The 27,573-nt window shown below is 37.0% G+C and overlaps 2 protein-coding genes across 2 annotated transcripts in view; both read right to left on the bottom strand.

The window, feature by feature from the left end:
- The window catches only part of LOC140166288 (tyrosine-protein phosphatase 10D-like), a gene marked incomplete at its 5' end in the record, with an annotated part of 47,335 nt that extends 28,716 nt beyond the window's left edge, over window positions 1-18,619 (bottom strand). Inside the window, 16 exons of the mRNA XM_072189700.1 lie at window positions 322-633; window positions 2,493-2,759; window positions 3,082-3,372; window positions 3,967-4,144; window positions 5,043-5,155; window positions 5,895-6,167; window positions 7,115-7,414; window positions 8,351-8,617; window positions 10,367-10,534; window positions 10,940-11,053; window positions 12,275-12,541; window positions 13,905-14,034; window positions 15,211-15,374; window positions 16,409-16,663; window positions 17,084-17,368; window positions 18,430-18,619. Of these exons, the coding sequence (XP_072045801.1) occupies window positions 322-633; window positions 2,493-2,759; window positions 3,082-3,372; window positions 3,967-4,144; window positions 5,043-5,155; window positions 5,895-6,167; window positions 7,115-7,414; window positions 8,351-8,617; window positions 10,367-10,534; window positions 10,940-11,053; window positions 12,275-12,541; window positions 13,905-14,034; window positions 15,211-15,374; window positions 16,409-16,663; window positions 17,084-17,368; window positions 18,430-18,619 (3,574 nt within the window). The remainder of the gene's footprint in view (window positions 1-321; window positions 634-2,492; window positions 2,760-3,081; window positions 3,373-3,966; window positions 4,145-5,042; window positions 5,156-5,894; window positions 6,168-7,114; window positions 7,415-8,350; window positions 8,618-10,366; window positions 10,535-10,939; window positions 11,054-12,274; window positions 12,542-13,904; window positions 14,035-15,210; window positions 15,375-16,408; window positions 16,664-17,083; window positions 17,369-18,429) is intronic.
- The window catches only part of LOC140166289 (fibronectin-like), a 36,370-nt gene continuing 27,360 nt past the window's right edge, over window positions 18,564-27,573 (bottom strand). The window contains exons 20-26 of the mRNA XM_072189701.1: window positions 26,883-27,167; window positions 25,817-26,077; window positions 23,768-24,058; window positions 22,560-22,709; window positions 21,193-21,302; window positions 20,390-20,676; window positions 18,564-18,701 (exon numbers count right to left, since the gene is read on the bottom strand). Coding sequence (XP_072045802.1) covers window positions 21,211-21,302; window positions 22,560-22,709; window positions 23,768-24,058; window positions 25,817-26,077; window positions 26,883-27,167 — 1,079 coding nt within the window. The 3' untranslated portion in view covers window positions 18,564-18,701; window positions 20,390-20,676; window positions 21,193-21,210. The remainder of the gene's footprint in view (window positions 18,702-20,389; window positions 20,677-21,192; window positions 21,303-22,559; window positions 22,710-23,767; window positions 24,059-25,816; window positions 26,078-26,882; window positions 27,168-27,573) is intronic.

The following is a 27,573-nucleotide window of genomic DNA, read 5'->3' as shown; positions in this document are numbered from 1 at the left end:
TGTCAAAGCATTAAAAACATGTTTTCCCACAAAGCTGGATAAAAGAGAGATTTGTATAAAAGAAGCGATTCCTGGTAATCATACATTAACCCACCAAGCACTACCTGCCGATCTAACATTGCCTCTTATTGGTCAATTACATGATATCTTCACTTTAATCACCAATCAGAATGGAGCTTTGCAAATAATTCACACCAATTTTTTTGCATGGTGAAATTATTCTAACAATGTTGCTGATTGGGCCAATTGATAATGAAAACTTCTTTTTGGCCAATCGGCAGGTAGTTCTCATGGGGATATGTGAAAATTTACACAACTCACATGTTTCTATGTTCACTGGATCATGCGTCGTCAAGATATCGTATCCACCAAGGTCGTTCTCTCTTACAGCCGCCACAGTCACGGTGTATTCCGTATCTGGATTCAGCCCTGTGATGAATATGTGAGGGCATCCCGATCGTTCGACAAAGATCGGTCCTCGTACGCGATAGCCGTAGCCGCCGTCCATCTGGTAGAGGTTGACGTTGACATGGTATCCATCGTAATCATAGAATGGTGGTATGGGAAGCCATAGGAGCACAGACATTGATTGAACATCGATACCAGTTGGTGGAATAACTAGCGCTGGTCGTCCTATTAAATAGACAATAGTTTTTCATTGCATTACAAAATGAAAACTAGAGTCAACAGACGCTGAATACAAGCCGCAATTTGACCCCTATAACTTGACCCCTGGGTTACGGATGGGGTCAACTGCTCTTGCACTGTGCTTAGGATGTCATAAGAAATATTCCTGGTGAATTTCAGCTTAATCGGAACTTATACATGGATTTTGATTTTTTGAAAATTTTTGATTGACCTTTTGACCCCTTTAATGACCTTTGACCATAATGTAAAAAAAACCTTATGTACACCGACCAAATGCATTGTTCCAATTTTAATTAAAAAATTCTAACATGTTCAGTTCTTGAGATAAAAATTCTTGAAGCTATTCAGCTAAAAACAGGAAGTGACCCCTTAATGACCTTTGACCCCCAAAATAAAAAAATACCATGCATACATCAGGGAACACTAATTCATGTATGTTGGTTATATTATTCTGGTCTGTTTACATTTTGAGATAAAATTTTTTGAACATTTTGGTTTTTGACGGAAGTAACCCTTAATGACCTTTGACCCCAAACCTGTAGGCATCCTAAAGACCCTGGCTAGTAGCAATGCATGTGTGCTAATGGCGACTCTCTGCTATATATTTTGTAAAGACAGTGATTTTTTGAATATTTTTAGCTTTCAGACCGGAAATGACCCCCTTAATGACCTTTGACCTCAAATCTTTTTAGGAAGTTTTAAGCACTGCCACATGTTGATTCATATGCATGAGTCACATGATCATTGCATGAAATTTGTGGAAGGAGTAGCATTTTTTGTGAAATCACATTTTTGACCATTATAGCTAGGTCAAAGGTCACAGCGAGGTCAAAGTCAAATGGAAGGTTTGGCCTAGCCCAGTGGTCATTTGGGTCAACTTTGGTTGAAATCTGTCAATCCTTTGCGAAGCTAGATGCAGTTGATTGGTTGCCAGAAGAAGAAAGAAGAAAGAAAGAAGAAAGAAGAAGAATTGAGAAGAGACAGAACAAGCCGACATCCGTCGTCGGCTTGTAACAATTGTGAAATTCTCTTTGAAAATAACCATATATGGTTATTATAACCATAACCATAACCAGGTCACTTTTTACAATTTTATTTTAAAAGAGTCATCATAGTAGGACAATATTCTTTCTTTTAGTTGGAAAAAGTCATAAGATCAGTTAAGGCTATTATGAGACACATGGCCTTGGATCCTGAAATCCTAAAAATTACATACTTCGCTAAAAGCATCAAATACAGGTCATATATTTTGACCCAAAATTGAATTATGTTTTGTAGCTAATGAAAAGTTTAATATGCCATCAATAGTAGTGTTACAGGCATAGGAGGCCTCTTGGCAGAGGCCATTTTCTTAAAAGATGACTGAATATTTAATTTTGATTTCTTTTCAATTTCAATTAGTATTAAAGCCATAATGTACGATCTTATAATATGAAAATGGTTAATTTTTAAAAACCTGATTTGTTGGCATATTTGTAATGTTTACACATGTTTCAACTTGCACCTAAATGGAATCAGCCAAATTTGTTGTAGGTTAACAGAGCAAAGTTCTACATAATGTCATAATTCAAAGAATTATGACATAATAGAACTGCGGGTTAAATGGCCAAAATAACCAGCTGGGTTTCTTTCACTTTACCTTGTTATTTCAGCTCAAAATGGACAGAAACTCTTCCCGATAATTATACTAGCACTATTTCAGCATTTTGAGTATATAATAACAAATTTAAAATTTAAAGGAAATCGTACATTAAGGCTTTAAATAAAAGCTGAACAATGATCATAAAAAAGGCATTTTTTACTGGATTTAGGGGTGGGTCATCATTCCCTGAGCCAATACTCACTAGTTCTAACAGTAATAGTCTCTGCAGTGACAAACGTTGTTCCACTCAAGGCCCGAATAGTAATGGTATATGCTGTGTCTGGGTATAGACCAGCTAACTGCAGATTACGGATGCTCGTAGCGGGGACTGTCACTAGGTTGTTTTGACCAGGTACTGGTGGATTGTAGCGAATCTCGTACTGCGTCACGGCGCTGAATGCAGCGCCCCATGTTAGCCCTATGGTAGTGTCTGTTATGATGCCAGGGTATATGGCAAACTGGCCATCATCTGGAAAAGAAATTACAAATATAGCAATATTGTTTATTTTCTTATCAGATAGATATTCATTAATTTCACAAATTAACGCCAAAATATAATTTTCAATTCAATAGAATGCAAGTGATATTAGAATGGAAGGTTTTAAAGAAATAGTTCAAAAACTGTTTATTAATTCTGAAGGGGCAGATTTAATGCCTTCAAATAGCTTGAAAAATTCATGAACAGAGATGAGGTGAAGTATAATCTTATTATTAGTCATATATACTATTGATTAGAATAAATTGGAATGAGAACCATATATACAACATAAGAATCTTTGATAAAATATTACCTGTTCTTCCGTTGAGATAAGCGACCTCGCCACTTTCCTCAGGTATAGTTGTTCGAATTCCATACAAGCTGAACTGGTAATCTGTGAGCGGTACCAAGTGGGTTAGGGTGATAGAAGTCTCATATTTGGGGATCTCAAATGGTGATGTAGGATAGCCAATAGCAGGGCCGTACTCGAGTCTGTAGGCGTCAAAGTTGTATCTGACTGGTTCATCCCAGGCCAGTGTGAACGTTGTTGATGTGGCATCCACAATACGGAAGTTAATGACGTCCGGAATCTGGGTATTCTCAGCTGAATAGTTAAAGAAAGAAGAAGGAATTTCATTAATATTTTTATTTTTTATAGTTATAGTTGTAAACTCAATACATCATAAGTACATTCATATTTAAATGTGAATGGTTGAAAACGACAAGAAAATATTGTTTGAAATAACTATCAGTCACCATAGGCTATTTAATGCTTTGTGAACCATGGGCGCCGCCATACCAAGACCACCAAGTGATCAGTAGATGTGCTATAATGCTAAGAGATAGAAATTTTTCAGTCAAATATCATCAAAATTGCTGAAAATGTATAAGGCAACTTAATTACACATTGGGGGATTCTGCTTTTTTAGTATGTTTTCAAGAACTAAATTTTGGAAGTTTTTACCAACGAAAAAAAAGAAGTTATCGACGCAAAAGCAATACTACAAAGTTGCAAAAAAATGACAAATTTGCTAGAAAATTTAGATATGCATCCCGCATTTCCAATTAAAATACACAGGAAGACCACCCCCTGGGCCAAAGGTCACTTTTCCAAACTTTCTGTCTGGTCACATGGGCATTAAATTATTTATTTATTTAAATACCCTAAGACGACTGACTACTACTATCAGTTATTTACCTGTGATTATGAAAAGCGTCTTCTTGTCACTTGTGACCTTATCGGAACCAGCACCATAGTAAGTTGCTACACTGATGACATAGCGAGTTTCTGGTGTGAGTCCATCTATGGAGGATCTTGTATTCGCTCTGCCCAGTTGGTAAGGTGAGGCACGATTACCCAATGGGTGATAGCAAATCTGAAATGAAAAATGAAAAGAAAAAAATTGAATAATTTAATTGTATGTTTATGTGCTCATTATATGTATACACAAGTCCATTTCGTTTTGTGAGTGAAGAAAGATATAAAAAAAACCCCAGAGAAACTATCATTAGGGTTGTGACACTTCCACACTCCCCATGTGGAAGATTTTGGAAATATCTTCAATAGGGGGAGTAGGTTTTTCAAATGCAATTGGTCAGGGTTAATCATTTTGAAATCCATACTCCCCCTGTATTATGTTATTAACTATATCTGGAGTGAGTATTTCAAATGTAAGTTACCCATTGTCTATTTGATTAGAAACTCATACTCCCTCTGTGGAAGACTTTAGCTAAATCTTCTACAGGGATAGTGTGGATTTTAAATGGAATAGTCCAATGCTTGCATACTGCATCAATAGTGAAACAGACTTATCCTAATTTTGTTTGATTAACAGTTGCTAGGTTCGATCATACGTAGTTCCAGATCTTCGATTACAATTGTAATGCAATTCCGGTCTACAATACTCAGTCTTGACCCAAGCGCGACAGAGTCTGCCGGTCGAACGTTAGAGAGATAGGCCACTGACTTTAGTTGTGCAAATGACTACAGAATCCTTGCTACAATAGCCATCATATTATTACAGTCAAGTGTATTAGATTTAGAGTCACTTTAGAATAGTGTTTGACATCCCGACCATAATCCTAACCTTAACCCTAATCTCTAACCTTAACCCTAATGATATGTCATAATATGTGGACCACATTGCCGGTCAGGATGTAATACACTCCTAGCCCCCTGGGGTTGATTTGGGGTCGATCTGGTCACACATCTTTAAGTGTGGAACCAAGCATAAAAGCAACTTGTATGGATAATGTAATGGGAGAAATATGTACCTCAAATCCTTCATATTCATATGCACTCAATAGGAATGGCTCATTCCATTGGAAGTTTACGGCAGTATCGCCAACAGCGTTTGAAATGACATCACCTCCTGGTGGATATGGTGCTGGATGGGCACAAAGAGAAAGAAAGAATGGCATTAAAAAGTGTTAGGGTTATGAACTTATATACTTAAAATTTCTAACTGGATTGATAAAATGAGCATAATCACTTCTAGAATTGGATTAGTTGTTATTGATCAGTGTCTTAGCTACCTACCCATCTACCCATTATTAGTGATGAGGGGGAAAGGAAGGTCACCCCTCCTCCCTTCCAGAATTTGATTACTTGTTATTGATCAGTATCTTAGCTAGCTACCCATCATCAGTGGTGAGGGGGACAAGAAGCTCCCCATCAAGACAAAAGAATCAACTTTTTTGAGCCAAATTTGCCTATTTTGGAACAAAATACCCAATTTTAGGGATATCTTCCAATTTTTGCCCCTGCAAAAAAAAAATCTTCCATTACTCCCAAGAAAAACAGTTCTGGCACCGCCACTGCCTGTCATTTGCCCAACTTGCTTTGCTACCAAGATGGCTGATCAATTGTTTAAAATAGTAATTGAGAAAGATATGTGAACAAGTAACACTGATCTACATTGATTGCAAAGGTAAAATAACACAGTCATGAACTTAATGAGCCCCCACAGTGGGGTGTGAAAATAAGGTTCAAACAATTAAGGTCAATTACTTTCATGGGCTGTTTGTTTAATTCAGCAATATGCTTTATCAGCATGTCAAAATAATGACATTGAAACAATTCAACCATCAAATTTCAAAATGCTATTGTGAAAGATGCCCTCTTACTTGTTCGCTGTGTGGCCACATCAAGTGGCACGGATGAGGTGTCACGATAAACAGAGATCACGTATGGTACAAGCGAGTCGAGACCGCCAAATGTGTAAGTCAGGTAAGCATCTTTGTATACGTATTGAGTATCAACCAAGCTGTTATGTCGGCCATCACGGATTTCAAGTCGGTAGGAGTTGAATGATGCGTCGTCTGGGACACGGTACCACCAGAATTCAATGGTCTCAGGAGTAAGGATGCCAATTGATATCTGGCCTGGTGTGGCAGGTGCTGTAGTACATAATAAATATTAAAAAAATAAATATTAAAAAAATAATGTTTTCTGTAGACAAGGGGCAATCTTACGGCTCTTTTCAGAGCCGCCAAAACCTTTAAAATTAGCAGATAGGCAAGATCGGCTTGTTCTCTGTTGAAAAGGGGCAGTCTTCAGTGAACAGCTCTTTTGAGCCATCAGTAGACAAGGGGCAGCCTACATGTCTCATTCTTAGGTACTTTGTCCTGAAGAAGTCAGAGCTACTCCTGACGAAAGCTTGACAGTTCTAAACTTGTCCGACATCGAACCCGGAAAAACCCCACTAATTGAAAAAAATAATCATTGAATAATCAGTCCAGTCACCTAAGAATGTTTTTATATGTACGTAATTTGCTTGCTTAACGGTGCGATAAATAATGACATTCTGGCCATATTTTAAAGGCACTAACAGTGAGCCCAGCTAAAGCATAAAACAATATAATTTGGGCTTAACCATTTAAAATCCACACTACCTGTGGAAGGTCTTGGAGATCTGCCACAGGGGGAATATGAATTTCAAATGGAATGATCACATTAGACAGCTCTAACTGAATGTCATACACCCTCTGAAAAAGATTCAACCTGAATCTTCCACTGAGGGAGAGTGTGTTATTGAAACTGCTAATATGATAATGTCATTTGAAATTCATACTCCCCCTGTGGAAGATATTTCCAAAATCTTCCACAGGGGTAGTGTGGATTTTAAATGGAATAGCCCCATTATACAAACTTTAACAGTTTACCCTTTTTATGTGGTTTACAGTCTTATTGCTTCTGTTATGTTAGCACACCCTTTTTCTTTACAAAAATCTGATTTTTGTTGATCTTTTAGATTTTCTGATTAAGCACTGATTGTGCTTTTCCACATCTGATCTTTACACTGCAGAACTTGTAGTGTGTATCGTCATGAAAAAAACAAACTTACGTGTATGGAATGTAGTGGTCACAACATCGCTTTCGTAGGAACCAGATAAAGCGATCACATTCAGTACATAGTCTGTGTCTGGTTCCAACCCAGACAATACCAACTCAGGGCACCCATCAAGATCTACAAGCCTGTTGAGCACTGTTGGTGTACCAGCGCCTTGTCCTACAGCTTGTTTGATAGCCTCCACTGAGAAAGCATCAAAAATGGATGTGCGATATGGTAGGGTGAGCTTAATGATGGCATTCTGAGGGTTTCTTGTGTCGATTATCACTTCCGGTACACCGGGTGGAAGAGGTCCTGTAAAGAAGTACGGAAAATAAATATAAAAAAATTAAGTCAAACAAAACAGGTTCAAATGACATTAAAGTGGGCCAGAGAGGAGCATGACCTAGCTGTGTTTGCAAATATTGAGACAACTAAAGCTGACACACAAGAGGAATATCACTGAGATCCCAAGGCTTGACATAAAGGGTGTCATTTCTACCCCATGCGCATGATTTTCCTCGGGATGGGGAAAACGTCTAAAACTTTTGTTTTGATATAGTGTTAGCCTTAACTCAAGAACCGCAAGACCTATAAATGTGATCATTTGTGAAGGGCTGGCACTCAACAGTTCTTACAATCTGAGGCTCAGATCACAGTAGATCATTTCAAATCAAAGTTGTCTGAAAACAGCTGTTTGTTTATGATGAATCGTTTTATAATTCTCGGGGGCATCATGCAGTCATTACGTGCAGCACTTATGCAAGTTCCCATAGTAACACTTTGCATAATGCGAGTCACTGGTGACTGCTTATCTCAATTTATGTGCATGCATTATAACATGTATGCACCTGATGCATGTGGCCTGGTTTTTCAAAAATTTCCAATGTTGATTTGAAAAGGTCTATAGTTAAAACAAGATGCTGCAATTGGTTATTCCATTTAAAATTCACACTACCGATGTGGAAGATTTAGCTAAAGTCTTCCACAGAGGGAGTATGAGTTTCAAATAGAATATACATTTGGGTAACTTCCATTTGTAATACTCACTCCAGTTGCGGAAGATATAGGTAAAGCTATAATACAGGGGAGTATGGATTTCAAAATGACCAATTACATTTGCAAAACTCACTCCCTCTATGGAAGATATTTCCAAAATCTTCCAAAGGGGTGGTGTGGATTTCAACTGGAAAAGCCCATCGGAGTATGTAAGTTACATAAAGTGCAGCATAAAGTAGTGAAAGTACTTACTGAGTGTATAGGTAGTCTCTCCCTCGTTACTCGTAGTTCCGTCACCAAATATTGTGCTGAGAATCAACCTATACGTCTGTCCCGGGGTGAGATCAGTCAGACTCACTCCTGGATCAGTACTAGGATCTACATAGATTGTACGAGGCTGCTCGCCATCAGGAGGTTCATAGGTCAATAAGTACTGTAAGAAGCTACCAACTATTGGATCCCAGTAAACGTCCAGTGCCGATTCTGTGTCGGATTCATCAACGTATAGTACCTCGTTATCTGGTCACAATAAACAAAACAAAATAAATTCATATTAAATTCTATTAATTTTTATTTTTACCTTATTAAATTTACCTTATTCTGAATTACAGTGCTTTATATCTTACTATATTGAATGCAAAAGACTTCACCACTAAATTAAGTGCTCTCATTTCTAATTTGTAACAGTTTTGAAAGTAAAGTTTAAATGAAAGATCAGAGGGTCTTACAGAACCAACTTTGTGTGAATAGGGTTAGGTCAGGGATCGTGTATGATGAAGGGACTGGAAACAGCTTATTGATGGCTATTGTAATAATCCGATTAACTATTATGACCTTTGATACCATGTGAGTTGCGCCAAGGGCAGGATGTTTTATTTATAATTAATTAAAAATCAATAAAATATTCCAATATTTTTTTTAAATTATGTCAAATTGTGTTAAATTTTTGAAGGATAATGTCTGTGTAGCATTGAGATGCATTTACACAGGATTTTAGAGAGAATAAATGTGATAATTCTGTGTTAATGTAGAATGCTAGAACAAGCATACTTTAAGCATTGGTGCCAGTACACCATACACTTTTTGACATGCTGACACAATGACATAACATGTCAATATCAGGACCCTACCCAATCCTCCATCTCTGGGAAGATATCAGCACACTTTATGCATTGGTGCCAGTACACCATACGCTTTTTGACATGCTGACACAATGACATAACGTGTCAATATCAGGACCCTACCCAATCCTCCATCTCTGGGAAGATATCAGCACACTTTATGCATTGGTGCCAGTACACCATACGCTTTTTGACATGCTGACACAATGACATAACTTGTCAATATCAGGACCCTACCCAATCCTCCATCTCTGGGAAGATATCAGCACACTTTATGCATTGGTGCCAGTACACCATACGCTTTTTGACATGCTGACACAATGACATAACTTGTCAATATCAGGACCCTACCCAATCCTCCATCTCTGGGAAGATATCAGCACACTTTAAGCATTGGTGCCAGTACACCATACGCTTTTTGACATGCTGACACAATGACATAACTTGTCAATATCAGGACCCTACTCAACCCTCTATCTCTGGGAAGATATCAGCACACTTTAAGCATTGGTGCCAGTACACCATACGCTTTTTGACATGCTGACACAATGACATAACTTGTCAATATCAGGACCCTACCCAATCCTCCATCTCTGGGAAGATATCAGCACACTTTATGCATTGGTGCCAGTACACCATACACTTTTTGACATACTGACACAATGACATAACATGTCAATATCAGGACCCTACCCAATCCTCCATCTCTGGGAAGATATCAGCACACTTTATGCATTGGTGCCAGTACACCATACGCTTTTTGACATGCTGACACAATGACATAACGTGTCAATATCAGGACCCTACCCAATCCTCCCATCTCTGGGAAGATATCAGCACACTTTAAGCATTGGTGCCAGTACACCATACGCTTTCTGACGTGCTGACACAATGACATAACTTGTCAATATCAGGACCCTACTCAATCCTCTATCTCTGGGAAGATATCAGCACACTTTATGCATTGGTGCCATAAGTAACTCCATCAACTACTTTTAAATATAACATTGAATATTCATATGTAGAGGTTTAACTGTAAATAAGTTGATTCAAAAGTTAGGTAGTTTAGAGGTGGGAATCACTAATTTATATATTTAAATAGTTCAGATTATCAATGCATAAAATGATTCAGTAAAAATATTGTTACCTGTGATTGCAGTAACAAAAGCAGGTACAACGCTCTGAGCTAGATAATAGTTTTCTTCTCCAGCGATGGAATACACAGATACGGTATAGAATGTTGATGGTTCAAGTTGCTCTTCACGATAAGTAGTGGTAGATGCATCAACAAGCCTATCAGACACTATAGTATCATCTGTTAATCAAGAAACACATTCAATTAATCATTAATATAATATGATTTTATTTGCACAAAATCACAACCTGGAGGCCGAGTTACATTGTATACAAGATAAATCATTATAAATAACAAACTATAAAAGTAGTGTAATTTTTTGCTCTTAGCCCAATTCATGGTATGGACGACGACTGTTTACAGCTGTCTGCTATTTGAAGTCATGGTGTGACATCAAAATCAATTGTTGCCAGGTCAACTGGGTCATACTATTTGTGGTTAGAACCACGATCAAAATGATCACAACACAAAGTCAATGCGTTGTAAACAAACCATGTGTGAACCAGTAACTAAGGTATGGTGTATTCACTACGATGGCAAATTCATTAGTATGCTGTGCTCCTGATGAAAAAAAAAAAAAGTTACCTTTTGTAAAGATGACACGGTATTTATCCACTCTTCCAAAAGGCGCTACCCAGGCCACACTGACACTGGACTGTGTTCTATGGATGACACGCAGGTCCTCTGGTGTTCCAGGTACTAAAGCAAACAAAAGGCATAACATGCTTGATTAAAATGAGTGAAAACAGCGCAATATATTATGGTGTACTGTGTGTGTGTCAACCTATGAGATATTTCATCAACCATGTAATACCTAAAGCCATGATTTCTCTGTAATATGGAAAAACGGACAAATTCACAGAATTCAGGGTTTGCTCACCGAAATTTGACAATGCCACAAAATAGTGAAAAACTGTGCAAAATGTCTACCTTTTGTGTTGATTTACAGAATAAAGCAAAGAAAAGTGATCATTTAGCAGTAATCAACCATTTAACAATCCATTATAGCATTAATTCTAGGCCTTCAATGCAAGACTCTGGCCATACTACAATAAAAGGTAAAACAAAATACACTTTTAAAACATGTTTGATTTAACTTTTCAGTGCTTTATTGTGTAAAACGGAAAATCACAAAAATCGTCCAATTTGTATCACAGATTTTAAATTTTGTAACACGGAGAAATCATGGCTTTACTAATACCCCCGTAATGCAGAGTCATGCAGCAACATGGTTGGAACTTTTTATGGCACTCTCAGGAGATATCCAAGAAAAAAAAACTTATTCTCAAAATTTCAGTTGATTCAGATTTTAGGCTTACGAGTTATGCATGATATGTGTATTAGACTGCTCCATAGACCCCTGTGTTGTAATTTTGTTCTGTTAACCAGAACATAAATACAAATTTGATAATATTTTGGCCAAGAGAATTAATCAATCAATTAATAAACATCATGCAGCCAGAGCTTTACTTAGAGAATAAACAATAGGAATTTTTGTTTTTATTATCCTCTACCATGTGATAGACGACAGGCAGGTCCAATATTTTGAGTAATGGACTTTTCTAAAATGAACAAAACTTGTTTACAACTTCACGTCTTTTGTTGCACGTACTGCTAGCGCGTCAGAGTACAGCACTGCGTCTACGCATACAACGAGATACATACGCGTACCTCTACGAGCGTGCTACACGTTATCAACACTCATGATGACGCAGGGTCGTCTACAGCCTGATAGACGACACCCAAAATCATGCGATTGTCCAATCAGATTATTTGCAGACGAAATAGACCACTCCCACTGACTAAGAATGTGGTATAAAAATCACAACTTTTTTTTGAAAAATGTGGAGGATGAGGCTATAGATCACAAAATGACTCTTTAAGGATCTAAATTGTACTCAAATAACATGATGAACTTACGTAAGCGAACTCTAGTTGATCCTATTTCATCGCTACCATCCACAACCACTACAATTTCGTACAAGTTACCAGGTTGCAGATCGAGGACGGTGTACTCTGTGATACCACGTCCAAGATTATTGGCGGAATACACAGTCTGGCCGGTCTCGATGTGAACAACTTGAAGACGATATCCCAACGCATCCACTGCACGGCTTATACCCCATGATACTGTGACGGATGTAGTGCCGACTGTCTCTACCATTACTTGGGCTGGACCAAAGTCATCTGTTGTCAAACATATATATATATTTTTACAATTTGATATATTTTTACAATTTGATATATTTTTACAATTTGATATATTTTTACAATTTGATATATTTTTACAATTTGATATATTTTTACAATTTGATATATTTTTACAATTTGATATATTTTTACAATTTGATATATTTTTACAATTTGATATATTTTTACAATTTGATATATTTTTACAATTTGATATATTTTTACAATTTGATATGTTTTTACAATTTGATATATTTTTACAATTTGATATATTTTTACAATTTGATATATTTTTACAATTTGATATATTTTTACAATTTAGTGGTAATATATGACATTTCTAGTCAACACGCATGCATCCAAATCAGTTTTCAACTTACAACTTAAAATATGTAAAGTTGCTCAGTACTGTTAATACTATTGTCTTCTGGACAAACCTCTGTTGTACTTTTTGCCTTAACTACCTGCCGATTGGCCAAAAAGAAGTTTTCATTATCAATTGGACCAATCAGCAACATTGTTATAGAACAATTTCACCACACAATAGAATAGGGGTGAATTATTTGCAAAGCTCAATTGGTGATTAAAGTGAAGATATCATGTAATTGACCAATCAGAGGCAATGTTAGATCAGGAATAACAGCAAGGGCATGTTTTTACTGAGCTGGATAACAGGTCAACATGTGGTGTCTAAGGCATGTTGCCCTAACTGAAGATAGGGATCTAATCACAGAAAATCTGTGAGCGAGTGAGCGCCGATACACTGTAAAAATCTCAGAAGCAACGCCGAATTCTCTTAGAAAAAGAATTATGAAATTAATCGGGTAAAACCTGGAGTAGCTCTCATTTTGATCGGCCAGCACAGTTAGGACAAGTGCCTATAAACACAATCAACTTTCCCAGTACAAACATGCCAATTCTCTTTCCAGTAAAAGGAAAGTAGCAGAGGTAACATACGTAGGATATTTTGATATGCGCCCTGCGAACTTTGATTCAAAGTGCATTATTGTTAGAGTTCCATGTGTAACTCCTTGTGCCAAAAAAAATGTACAATGGTGTTGCATCTTACAGATGGCAATTTTGTTCCATTTTGAGCACTAGCTGATAAATGCTGGATCGCACTATTTGCCCTCCATGAGCAACAAACAAAATGGCAGATTTAGCATAGCATTACACATGGGGCAATTTTGAGTTGGTACTCTTTGATTATAATCTCTTTGGTAATATTACAAAATAGCTTTGAACTTTAACAAATTCTGTCACCCTTGATAAAAAAAAATGTTGGAAAAATTATTTCTAGAATCTGGAGTGATTTCCCTTTAAAATTTTGTTTTAATCTTTCCAATTCCCTGTTTCTTACCAGTAGAAGCAGTTGCAGTAGAGGATTCACTGATTTCATCAATGTCGTCTGTATTCGGTGGCTTCTGTAGAACATAAGATGCTACAAAAATCTCATACTCAGTGTTTTCTTCAAGTCCATCGATAGTCAGCTACAGAGAGGAAAAAATGGTAACTGATTAGAGGTTAATAACTGCGCATCGGTAATTTATTTATTTCTTATTTAACCTGGGGTGACCAATCAATGCACTAGCACTGTTCTCCCTTGGTTCCCAGGTGGCACAAAGGCCATACATATAATACACAATAAAAACGGTATATAAAACATTATATCATACAATTGCACACATTATAACAAATTACATCAAGAGTAATACAATAAAAAACATCATTTAAGACATAGGTCATATGATTGCACATTACATCAAAGCATCAAGGAAAAATACATAATCAGAATAGAGTAAATTGATTAAAAATTTTTTTTAAAACAAAACACAATGGATTAAGGTATCTGGGGGCCAAAACTGGAGCCACGTCAGGTCTAACCCAGCATATCCACGAACCAGTACACAAGCACAGGGACATAACTGAATGGAAAAGAACATCCCTGCGCCCAAGACATGCTACCAGCAGGCAAACACCGGGGTCAGCCTGAAAACACTCCAACAGCACCCAGGAGGGCATTGTGAAAAATCTAAACATTTTGTCTTTGGAACCGAGGGATATTCCGAGGGTCAAAGCAAAATGTTAAGATTTTTCACAATGCCCGACATATTACCGATGCAAAGTTATTAACCTCATTCATAACCGTCACTTTAATCTTTTAACTTGACAAAATAACACAAAAAATTTTCCTCAAAAGTTTGTAAAAATAAACAATTTTTACATCTTTCCTTTCACAAAATCAATCAGGCTAAAACAAGACAACCAATAACAAAATTGCCTATCAGAATCTGTGCAAAAATGGTAGCGCGCAATCAAAATACATTTTTAAAACATCAGTTGCTGTCAATAATTGTTACTTGAATTAATTCATCACCAAAAGTTTATAATCGAGAAAGGTAAATTAATGAGCAAAATAATAGATCCAGTTGGTTGTATATGATTGGTTGACACATTCACGTGTCAAGCGATATCACTGTGAAGTTGAGGTTTCTTTGAATCGATTGATCGGCTCGATGCTCTGGAAATGTAAGTAAACACTAAGCATGTGTGAGAATCGCTTGTCTGCAAAAGCGATCAAGTATAAATTCAGCTCAAATATTTAGAAGCTGTATTTGAATTTTTCTCACATATAAATATATCACATAATTTAGCATGGGTCTTACCGATGGATTATCACTTGCAGGAACTCTAGTTGGTGGTTCCAAAGTTGATCTTGGGGAATAAGAGACGAGGTATCCATCTACAAGGTCCTCCACAGCATCCCATGAGATCGATATACTATCAGTATCTGTTGCAGTGATGGTGAGATCTCCAACAGGGCGTGGTACTGTAAACAAGATGGAGTAGAAAGTTATAGCTGTGTGAGTACCACCTTTTGATTGGTTACAAGAAGACTATTATGATTTATTGAGCCAATCAGCAACATGGTAAGAATAGAGGTAAGGCTGAAGAGGCTTAACCCCATGAGTACTACCTGTTGATTAGTTCCAAGAAGACTTTTCAGCCAATCAACAACTTGGTAAGATTGGTGGTAGGGCTGAAGAGGCTTAACCTCATAAGTGCTACCTGCTGATTGGTTACAAGAAGACTATTATGATTTATTGAGCCAATTGGCAACATGGTAAGAGTGGTGGTAGGGCTGAAGAGGATTGGGCTTCAATAGCTAGAAGCTATATTTTAATTGGCCACTCAGATTACTATATCGCATATATCAAGCAGTCAAATATGCTGTGAGAAAGGCAGTAGTCCTTATGGGGTTAATATTACTTTAAAATTACAAGATATGGTTTTTGTTATTATCTTGACCTTTGCAAAGGTTTTTTTTATATGGGATATATTGTACAATTCCCACGATGCTTTTCTTCCCTGCACACACCGCTGTTAAACAGGCGGCTCTCGAACTACGACTCTCGCCTGCTTTTGCAACCGTCTACTAAAATAACTGTTTGACTACTCAGTGTAACAGGCTCAAAATATTAGCCATTCAGTAAGCTTTTTCTAAATTGTTTTGCTCTTGAAACCACAGCTTTTGTGATGATTTACACTTGCAGACATTGGTGTGATAACAAATATACTGAACAATCGACAGATTGCAAGTTCACAAGTCGGCAGGTTTTTTAAATCTCACGTTTACAGCAAACAATTTATTTTTGCCCTTTTTAAAAATTAGTAGTTAAAATCCATACACCTCTATATGGAAGACATGACCTTAATCTCCCACACAGGGAGTGTGAATTTCAAATGGAGTCACCCATTCAGGTAGCCCCATTTGAAATGCACACTCCCTGTGTGAATGATTAAGGTTGCATCTTCAACAGGGGGCATATGGATTTCATCTGGAATAACCCATTATCTGCTTACTAGTACTCTGTTGGACAGATCCTCCACGATTCACCCCGATGCCAGTCAATGTAATCTGGTAGCATTCCCCTGGCGTCAAGTCCTGAAATGTATAGACGTTGGTCCCTGAACCTACAGTCTGTTCCACACGATGACCAGTGAACTGACCGACGGCGCTGAGGTAATATCCGTTGGCACTGTTGATGGGTTCCCAGTTGACCTTAATGGTTGTGGTTGTTACATCTTTGGGCCATACATTACCCTGATTGGGTACAACTGTGTGTTGATTAACAAAAAGCTTCAATAAATGTCAAAGGTCAAGCTATAAAAATGTCAAAGGTCACACTGTAAATGCTAAATTCAAGAAATCTTCCCTCTCAACATGATCAGTTTTTGTTGCTGACAGATTTAAGAAAAAATTCTCAACACAACAAATGGGCTACTGTATTTGGTAATGCTCAACATGTGTAAGTTTTTGTTATACTGGAACTCAATTCATAGATAACCGCACTTTCAACAGAAGGATATTGATTGGTACAAACCTTCTAATAGAGTGCTGCATACCGTTGAAAAGTGACCTATTTTTTATATCTGTTAACTGTTCATATCCAGTAAAAGAAATTCATTTTGAAAAATGTGCAATTTGCGGATTTTTCCCCCTGATAAAATAAGAGATATCAAAATGCTACTACTTACGAGTATTGATGGTAGCTCTGATAGGTTCGCTTATTTCCCTGATATCTCCATCACCACTGTACAGTTTGATCTCAATGTCATAGGCTGTATCTGGATCTAAGCCTTCCAAGGTTATTGTGGGATCTTGATGGCGCTCTAGCTCTATAGGTGATTCTGTGCGTCCTAGATCGGCATCTTCATAGCACACTATGTAACCATAGTAGTTGCCTTCCAAAGGTGGAAGCCAGCTGAGGGTGATTTCATTGATAGTGGCTTCATCCTCTAGTGAGTTAGGTGGCAAAGGTCCTGAGAAATAAACAAACAAACATACAAGGTGTATCTCAAACAAATGATACAATTTTACCAGAAGAAAAGAGATATTGAAAATATTTTTTTGCTGGTGATGTATGGCATGATGTCGGTAAAGTCAGGATTTTTTTCGCTGTGTGATTTAAAGCTTTAGTTTTAATGTGAGAGTCAATTTACTGGGGCATGCCAGATAGACTAACACACATCAGGCCAGAATTGAAATGCAGTCCCTTTCAATGAACACCTACAGTAAGTTTACCCCCTGCATATTATAACGTTTTATTGTGAAAGATGTATGGAGGATGTGTGTTGAGAGGGTGAGAGAGGAGTGCATGTGAGAGTGTGACTGTATGAGGAAGAATGCAGGGTTACTATTTTACTTATCATATATATTTTGTCTTTTAGTAAAAGATCATATTAATTTTAGTTTTTAGTCTATGTACACTAATACATTATATTTTAAATTAACTTGTGTTTGTTAGTAATATTTTTAATATCCACACGGACATGTGGAAGAACAATACTGTATTGAACATGTTTTTACCGTGTATAAATAAAGCTATTATTATTATTATTATTATTATATCCTAACCAAAGACACATATGTCATAATTGGAACCAACGGTCAATAACTGCATCTTTTAGCTCAAATTTAAGACATCATTCATTGAAATTGATGAAGAAATAAAGACATGATGATCCAAAAACCCAAGGAAGATGCTAATTTAAAAGTTGCAGTTTGCTTCATTGCATGCCCTATTGATTTATAGGCCTAAACAATGCGTTCGCGAAAGAGAACTAGCGCCGTGCTTCCATTGATTAGCACGTTAAAGCTAGAATGCAAAAGTGCAACTTTTTATTTCGTTTCTTCATTAGGTTTTAGATCACAGTTTCTTTCATTCTCAACCAATTTCAACAAATAAGGTCTTAAATCAGAGCTGAAGAGTACAGGTATTGGCTGCTTGTTTTAATTTTGACATATCTATATTTACTTAGGATATACAGGGGTGAACACAACTGGTACCTTAATTCTTTGGCTTACTGTAAATACTACTTACTTGTATAGGCCCTCAATGTATCGGATAGTATTTCATATTCGTCCTGCTCCTGAGTGGTAGCCAAGGTAAACGTATAGAAGGTGCCTGGGATAAGATTGGAAACCGTCTGGATCCTAGTGGAGCTGTCTGCTGGGATGGTAATAGGAGTGGATGGAGTACCGCCAGATGGGAAGTACCAAGCACATATTGGTCAAAGTCTCCAAACTCCTCGGTCCAGGACACGGTGATTGAGGTTGTAGTAGAAGGACTGGGTTGCAAGAGTTGGGCACGACCTAGGGAATGATGACAAGAATTGAAAAAATTACATTCATTAAACTGATCACTTACCTTTCCACTTTATATCCACACTACCCCTGTCGAAGATTTAGCTGAAGTCTTCCTCAAAGGGAGTATAAGTTTTGAATAGAATAGACAATTGGGTTACTTCCACTTGAAATACTCACTCCAGTTGTGGAAGATATAAGTAAAGCCATAATACAGAGGGCGTATGGGTTTCAAAATGATTAACTCTGACCAATTACATTTGAAAAACATACTCCCCTGTGAAAGATATTTCAAAATCTTCCACAGGGGTAGTGTGAATTTCAACTGGAATAGCCCTTTGATGACAAGAGCTTGTTGCAAAAATGCCAAAATTCTAGACATATCGAAGAATCCATTTGGATCAGAAGACAAAGACACAACGTCTGAACAGAGACAAGGGGGCCCACTACCTAAGTCACATGTATGATCTCCTGACTAAAAATTCACCCTCTGTATTCTGGATACATCCAACCGGAAGTAAGCATCAACAACCATGATAGCCCATGATAGGCAAAACCGTCAATAGTGGTGTAAATAAAAGTTTTGGTTTTCTTCTAACAAATTTTTGTATTGTTACGTCATTTTGAGCCGCAATGGATGACACTTTATTTTCATGATGATCACTTTGTTTTGTATTTATAACATGGCCAGAAAATTTAAATACTATATTATAAAGCTTTCATTTTTGCAGATTTTGCACATTGGCATGGAAGCGCAAATATAAAGATGCATGAGAGTAAATTAATGCCATTGAGTTTCATTATAATTTGCAAGATTTAGCGAAAAGAGCAACACACATAATTTCTCAAAGACAGGTCTGACATGGTTTTAAAAATTATCAAGTTATGTGAATACGAGTTACATAGTACTCAAGGTTAATAAAAGTATGATTGCAAGGCCTTGGACAGGATTTTGAATCGTGGGTCCCCGGTTCAAATCCTAGTAAAGAATGGAAATGTGTCCTAAAGCCTTGATTGACTCATCTGAAAGAATTCCAGTTGAAATCCACACTACCCATGTTCCATAGGGAGAGTATGTTTTGTAATGGTCAGGGTAATCATTTTGAAACTCATACTCCCACTGTATTATGGCTTTACCTTTATCTTCCACAACTGGAGTGAATATTTCAAATGGAAGTTACCCAATTGTCTATTCTATTCTATTCTATTCGAAACTCTTACTCCCTCTGTGGAAGACTAGGTAAATCTTCCACAGGGGTAGTGGGGATTTTAAATGGAAAAGCCCAATTAGCTCAATCTATAAGGTGCTTTACACTGATGCATGACTGTATGAGTTCAAGCCCCTGTGATATTTCTATATTGTCAAAAAAATAAACTAGCTTGAAATTCCCTCGGACAAGGAGCTTACTGCTAATTGTCTCGGTTTTCACATACTAAACTCCGGGAGCTGATCCTGGCTGTGATGGTTTATATGGGTTGATCAGGGCTTGCATTAATCTTGAATGAACTGCGCAACGCTGGAAGGATTTTGCCCACCGTGAACCACCTTGTTTAACAACCGTGTGTGGCCTTGTGGGTCTTGCAGTGCACTATAATTGAAGATCGTCAACTTATAAAATATTGGGTCACAGCATAAGGCGATTAAGATATCCATTAATTTATTCATTTATTGAATAAATTCTGATGAATGAACTTACTTGTTCTGAAAACATCATCAGATGATTCGCTGATCATCTCATTATCTTCATTAAGTCCCGCAATGCTAACGATACTGATGTCAATATCAGTTGCTGGTGGAAGATCCGTCAGCGTTATTTCCGACTGTGTAAATGGTACTTCAACACTAATAACGTCCTCGGGCCTCCACCTCTAGGAGAATAGGTAATTCTATATGCATCTAAGTAGCCATTTGTGGGCACCCAATCAAAGGTAAGAGTGGATGAAGTACGACGTAACAATTCAATCTCACCTGGAGCTTGTGGTCCTGAGAAAAAGAAAGAAATTTGAGACAAAGTTATCCATATGGAAAATGATGCACCTTCATTAGTTTTACCTTTATACTTATGTAGTATTTACTACCAACTATAATGCTGAAAATCGAGTCGAAGCAAACGGCATTGCACTCTTGACAGTTTAAATGCTATCAGAGATCTAGGTTTTTCTATGCTAAGAGAAACTGCTCTCCTTTACAACTAAGTGTGGAGAGGCATAAAATCTTAAGCATCTAACAAAAAAAGGCAACATTACTCTGTCATGATGAGCCAGTAAAACTGGAGTAGCCGAATCCACAATTTAGTATTTGCACTTAGAGCTCTTACCCTTTACGTCTATTTTGAAAATATCCTTTTATCCGACATCAAACAAGCTAATATACACTTTTTTCTAAATTAAGTGTTACATACACTACAAGATGCGATCTTCAGCAGTGTTAACCTTGAATTGATTTGTACTTATTGATAAATTCTGTGTGATACACTGTTGGGAGGAACATTATACTTACTTGTACGCACTGTCTCTGTTACTGAAGTCTCATAGTATCTTGTACATTTACCCAAACATCGTACAATCTACCAGATATGAGGTCATTAAATGTAACCACAGTGGGTTCACCTGATTTCACAACAAAATAAGGGGAAAAAAACACAAATTAAGCACTCAATACAAACTATGACAAAATGTGATATTAATTCTATACCTGATGGATTCAGCTCTTCCACTTGATATCCATACACCCCATATGCAGGACATGACCTTAATCTTTCACACATGGAGTATGAACTTCAAATGGGGGTGATTAATGAGAGATTAAGGTCATGTCGTCAATAGGGGGTGGTGTATGGATTTTAACTGGAATAGCCCATTGCCACCACACCTCTTTCTCCTCTAAGGCCTAAAAAATTGTTTCATTTGCGTAATACAAAAAACATTGGGTAGGTCGGTCGGCAATTTTTTTTATTATTATTATTTTTTACACACACATAGCTGTAAATTGCGTATGCAAAAGGCTTTGGAACTTTTTTTAAACTTTTTTTTAAATTCAAATTTTTGTTTAATTTTTTATGCAAAAAAATAAGAAAAAAAGTCTGGGTCGGGCCTATTTTAGGGTCGGTCGGGTTACGCCAATCAAACAAATTCTGGTAAGTTCTGACTAGGATTGTATGAATAACTGACTATAGTGGTTGTTGTGACTGATAGCAGCGGACACTGGTTAATATACCAGTAATGGCCAATACACAGTTTTCAATAGAATAATTACTAATTTTGAGCACTATAGTCTTATAAGTTATATTCAGAACTCTAAATTAAAAGCCAGGAATCCCAATAACTAGATTTACACCCCCACCCACCTCCCCTACCCAAAAAAACCCCATCACAACAACAAAACAAAATTCCCTAAAATGGCAGAGCACCCTTAAGGCTGAGAGTAAAATTTGTGAGATTTCAAAATTACAAAATCAAATGCCAGTGTAGATATCTTACACTTCCCATAATGCATTTCCCCTATTTCAATTTTCTGTGCTGATTTGCTATCTAGTACAACATGGGGCGATAGTGACGAAATGTAAAGCAATGAACAGACCACATCCAGATCTTGCAAAATCTGTTCATTTCTTGATTATCAACCCATGGTTAGCCAGTATAATAATATTCTCAAAATGAAAACAAAGGGAACCTGTACAAAGTAAAGGGAATATCATTTGATGAAATGAGGTGATGTATCATGTTGCAAAGGATCCTGGGAAGGGTATTGACATTGTCTCTAATATAATGCTATGTGGATGAATTTTAGAACCAACAAGTTTATTTTACTACAGATTTCACACCACCAAATAAAAAAATTTAGTGAAGTATTTTTATTCCATTTACCTTGATCAACAAGTATTTCATAGGGCAGTTCTCCTACAGTTTGCACATTTGCAACATACACAACATTGTCACCAGGGACTGGACCCCAGGCTACAGTGATTGAATCTGTCCCAACATCAGCAATCTCAATTGCTAGTGGTCCAAGTGTATCTGTGATGAAAAACAAACAAACAACAACACCAAAACAAGAATAATGAGATGAATGTGGAATAAATATCTCATATTCACAAAGAAAGACATCACAGCACCAAAAATGAATCAAAGATGAAATCTTTATCAAAGAGTTGAATGATTTGTAGACAAGAGCCTGTAATTTCCCAAATGACATGCACCATTCGCTGATTGCGTGGTTATCTCAAAACAAGATTCTACACGCAATGTGCATGTTGCATGTCAAATGCGTGCTTTACCTGCCGCGTACGCTTTGCAAAAGCCTATATACCCCGATCAGTCTATCTTAAAAGGTTTGGGCAAAAACCACTAATTACTCACTAATTGATAATTGCCCCACCCCCTGATCAGATTCACAGCTTGAGTAATCTGCAGCACATTGTTATGATAACTCAAATGTTCTTTCTGCACCGTTAACTTTGCCTCGTATGTCAACGGTGTAAAAAAGCTGAATTTGCATGATTTTTACGATTTTCCGAATGACAAAATCATTGAATAGGCCCTTAATTACAGGTACTATGAGTGATCCTGCATATATTAAATTTATTAGGAATGTCTTAAAAGTAAAGGTTAAGACATTATTAAAATTAATTGTAATTAGGTGTTTTTCAGATGTACTAAGGATTGTCAAAAAGAAAAAGGCAAGTGTCCGAACGGAAAACTCCTACATCACTAACTAAATGCGACCTGTTGCCTTTATTAGGTCGTGTTTGGTCTTATCACTTGCACGCTATGTTAAAGGCCCATTCTGTGATCCCAGCGTAAGTGTAAAAAAAAATTAAAATTGTTTATAAATTGATTAAAAGTGAAGGTTAAGTCTTTCAATTTGTCATTTGGTATTTTTGAAATGAAAAACTTGGCAAAAAACAAAGAAAACAGCAGTACTGATGAAGTAAATGTTGAAGTTAATTTATATAATGTCAGTATATAAATTACAGATTGATGATCATATTATGTCAATAACCAATCAGAGGCAAAGTAAGAAAGGAAATAGTGTCCACAGGGAACATGTGCTAAATTCCATTGCATACACTCACCAGTTTGTCTCGTCTGGCTAATCGGCTCACTTGGGCACTCTTGTTCACTATTATATCCCGCCAAGGCAAAAACTTCCACCTCATACAAGGTATCCACTGCTAGACCATGGATGATATATTCCAGCACATTAGCACGGACACGACCGACTCTTCGTCTAACACCATCTGGTCCTGTCACAGCAATCTCGAAGCCATCGTAAACACCAGTTACTGGTGGATCCCAATCAATGCTGATAGAGGTCGCTGTCACTTCAAAGCCAGCAATGCGTAGGTTACGTGCCTGGTTTGGAGCTGTGGAAAGGAAATTAAAGCAACTTGAAACAGAAACAGGTGACACGCATTGGGCTATTCCATTTAAAATACATACTACCCCTGTAGATTTGGGAAATATCTTCCACAGGGGGAGTATGAATTTTAAATGGAATTAACACATTAGGAAGTTCCATTCGAATTTCATACACCCTTTGAGAAAGATTCAACCTGAATCTTCCACAGAGGGAGGGTGAGTTTTAAATGGAGCTGTTTAATGTGCTCATTCTATTTGAAATTCATACTCCCCCTGTGGAAGATATTTGCAGAATCTTCCACAGGGGTAGTGTGTATTTTAAATGGAATGACCCATTTCAACTTACATCATATTTTCAAAATTAGCTTTCATTTGACAGTTTTGTTCGTTTGTTTATCCCAAATTGAATGTTTTAGACCAACACTGTATAATTTTATGTACTTTCTGACTCATAATTTTACCATTGCATAATACAACACAAGAATGGTTTAATGACATTGGTTGAAAAAGAGCAAAAATTAACTGAGATGAACATATGCATTCATCCATATCAAAATGATGCCCTTAATTGTTGGCTGCTACATGTGTCTCTTTTTACAAAATAGCTAGGAATAAATTTGGGGAATAAATACCAGACTCATCTGAAGAAGAGGTCACTTCAAATCATCTCTAAGGCACATGGTGTAGGAATACAGAGAATATTTTTAACCCATGTGACTTAGGGATGATTTGAAGTGACCTCCACTTGAGATGAGTCTGGTATTTATTCCAAACTATTATGTAAAAAGAGACACATGTACCAGTTGACAAGTACATTCTTTTGATATGGATGTATACATAATATACTTCATAGATATAATTTGGTGACCTTACTGCTTTCCAAGTAGGGTCAGTCGGTTGGTCTGGATTTTTAAAAATAAGTAGATAGACTTTCACGACGGGATTCCATAACAACTGATTTTTATTCGGGTGCACCGTCGGATATCGGCACATTATCGGTGCAGCCGGTCAATGTGTGAAAACTACAGTACTGGTGCAGCCAGTCACTGTGTGAAAATGGCCAAGCTTTCATCACATGTGGCTCAGACTTCATCAGGAAGATGGGGCACCCGAATAAAAATCAGGGTTTTTTTAAAATGTTTTCCTGGAAGAGGCTAAATGACCCTAAAAATAACAGAAAACTTGAAAAATCTGAACAAAGTTTTTCCAAGAAATTTCAGTCAAAATCAATCTGCTTCAGCCAAATACAGGCTCTTTTTACTTGAATACAGCTAAAAAACAAATAAAGAAAATCCCCAAAATGCAAAATCTGGGTCAGTCTGGCTCATAGGCCTAAGGCTAAAAAAAATGTTTGCTTGCCCTCGAATGAATTTTAAAAATTGGGTCGGTCGGTCGGGTTTCTTTTTATTCTTCTTTTTTTTTAATTACTAGCAAACTCTACTGTTTGTATTAATTATGGCTCAAAATATGAAAAATCAGACAATTTTGGTGTCAAAATGAATCAACTAACATTACAAAACAACTAAAATGTTGAACACAAGCTCTAAAATAATTTTTTTTTACATCTTCAGAATGCAAAAATTAAAAAAAAACACCTTTTTCAGGAATTTCCAAAAATAGGTCGGTATTCTTTTGTACAGTAAATAGAAAAAAACCCTTTTTTCTGAATTCCAAAATTAGGGTCGGTCAGTTGAGGGCAAGCAAACATAATTATATTATTATTAAACAAATTATGGAGCTTTATATGTTCATGTTTGTCATACCTGTACGTAGATATGCCACGCTTTCTTCTTGGCTTGGTTCCGCCTGTACTCTAACAGTGTAAAGTTCACCTGGTATAAGTCCTTCTAGCGTGGCAACATTATCATCGGTGTTGGTAATCAACTGCGCATCTGTTTCATCCAGGGTAAGATCAGCAATGATAAAGTAGTTGGATTGTAGCGGATCTGTGCTGGGCCCCCATGCTATATCAAGGCGTGTGGTTGTTTTGTCCAATAATGTAATCTCCAAAGGTTCAAGTGGCACTGTAGATGGTTAAAAAATTATACCGAAATAGTATTTTGACAATTTGACAAATGTTTATCCAATTACTTCACTAGAATTAATCAAAAGTATTGACATCGCTTTAACAGGTCAACATTCCAGCCCATTTAGGCCTGTCATGGATGAGACGTGATACTGTAGCCAGCATAAATAATAAGTCCATGGACAAGATTAAAATATTTAATTTCCTTAAAAAGTATTGCTGTTTCATGCTTCTTGCAAGAGAAGTGGGAGATAAATATGATCTGGAATCTTATTTAGCTTCCTTGATAGCTCAAATGCCTAGATTTGCAGGGTCCCAGGCTCATATCCTGGTCAAGGATAAAAATTGTTCTACTTCCGCTGACTCAAAGGAAAGGAAAAACCATGATTATTGAAAAAATGTGTCTTTTTAGCACTCAAATGAAGTAGCACAATTTGCACCTTTTACTTCATTTATGACATTTAAATGAACTGAGGTCCATTTCACTAAATTTTACCGAAGCTTTGTAAGTCTCAAAATTGTTCCTAACTTACAACAAGTCGTAAGTTACATTTCACTGTTATGTAAGTAACAGGGATTTACTATAGGAACCGTTCGTAAAGATGTCTAGTATTGGGTAATTGTAACTTTACGAAGGGTTACTTGAGTTACGAAGGGTTACTTGAGTTACGAAGGGTTAAATGTTTAGTGAAATGGAACAATAATGACAAGAATAATCAAAAAAAGAAAACAACAAACACACATTCAGCTGCTTGAAGATATATGACAGCACAAACAAATAATGATGAAGTGAGGTAACTTACGTGTCTCTGCTGTTTCAATCTCCAGCACGTCACTATCAATACGTCCGGTGTCAGTTGCAATAGTAGTCTTGACCTGCAGCGTGAATCTGGACCCAGGCACAAGATCACACACCTTGTATTCATCGGTATCAGGCGGAAGAATGATAACATCACCATATTGTACACCCTCTTCATCAAATAGGGTGAGTCGTATGTCATCATAGTTGCTATCAGGACCTTCAAAGATAGTCTGGATGCAGCGCTTGGTTACTTCTCCAACAAAGAAGAAGATTGGCGCCTCAGGTCCTACAAGCAGGAAAAAAGTTTAACATCCAGAATTAGTTCCAAATTTATGGCTATACAGGATAAGAGAAAATAGGACAATATTTGCTCAAAACTTCCTTTGCTCACATGCGGCAACAGAAAAATTTCACTCCCTGCTGAGGGCGCATAAATGCGCCAATGAAACAAGCCTATGGTACCCATTTTGGACATGTGACCAAGGGAAAACATTATACAAAATTCATAAATATATCAAATGATTATTCTTCATAAGCAGCTTTGAAATTCACCTTACTTCACATCCAATATGGCGGCTCATAGCGGCCATGTTGTCTGTGCAGGGAAGGGAATATGTGTTAGCTAACAAGAGCAGCTTGACACAACTGTCTTTGATCCTGGTGCATCATTGAGGTCCCAGGTTCGATCACCG

The sequence above is a fragment of the Amphiura filiformis genome, chromosome 12 (genome assembly GCF_039555335.1).
Source record: "Amphiura filiformis chromosome 12, Afil_fr2py, whole genome shotgun sequence".
NCBI classification, from domain to species: domain Eukaryota; kingdom Metazoa; phylum Echinodermata; class Ophiuroidea; order Amphilepidida; family Amphiuridae; genus Amphiura; species Amphiura filiformis.
Note: the sequence above shows the minus strand (reverse complement) of the source record. Positions and strands in the feature narration are given on the sequence as shown.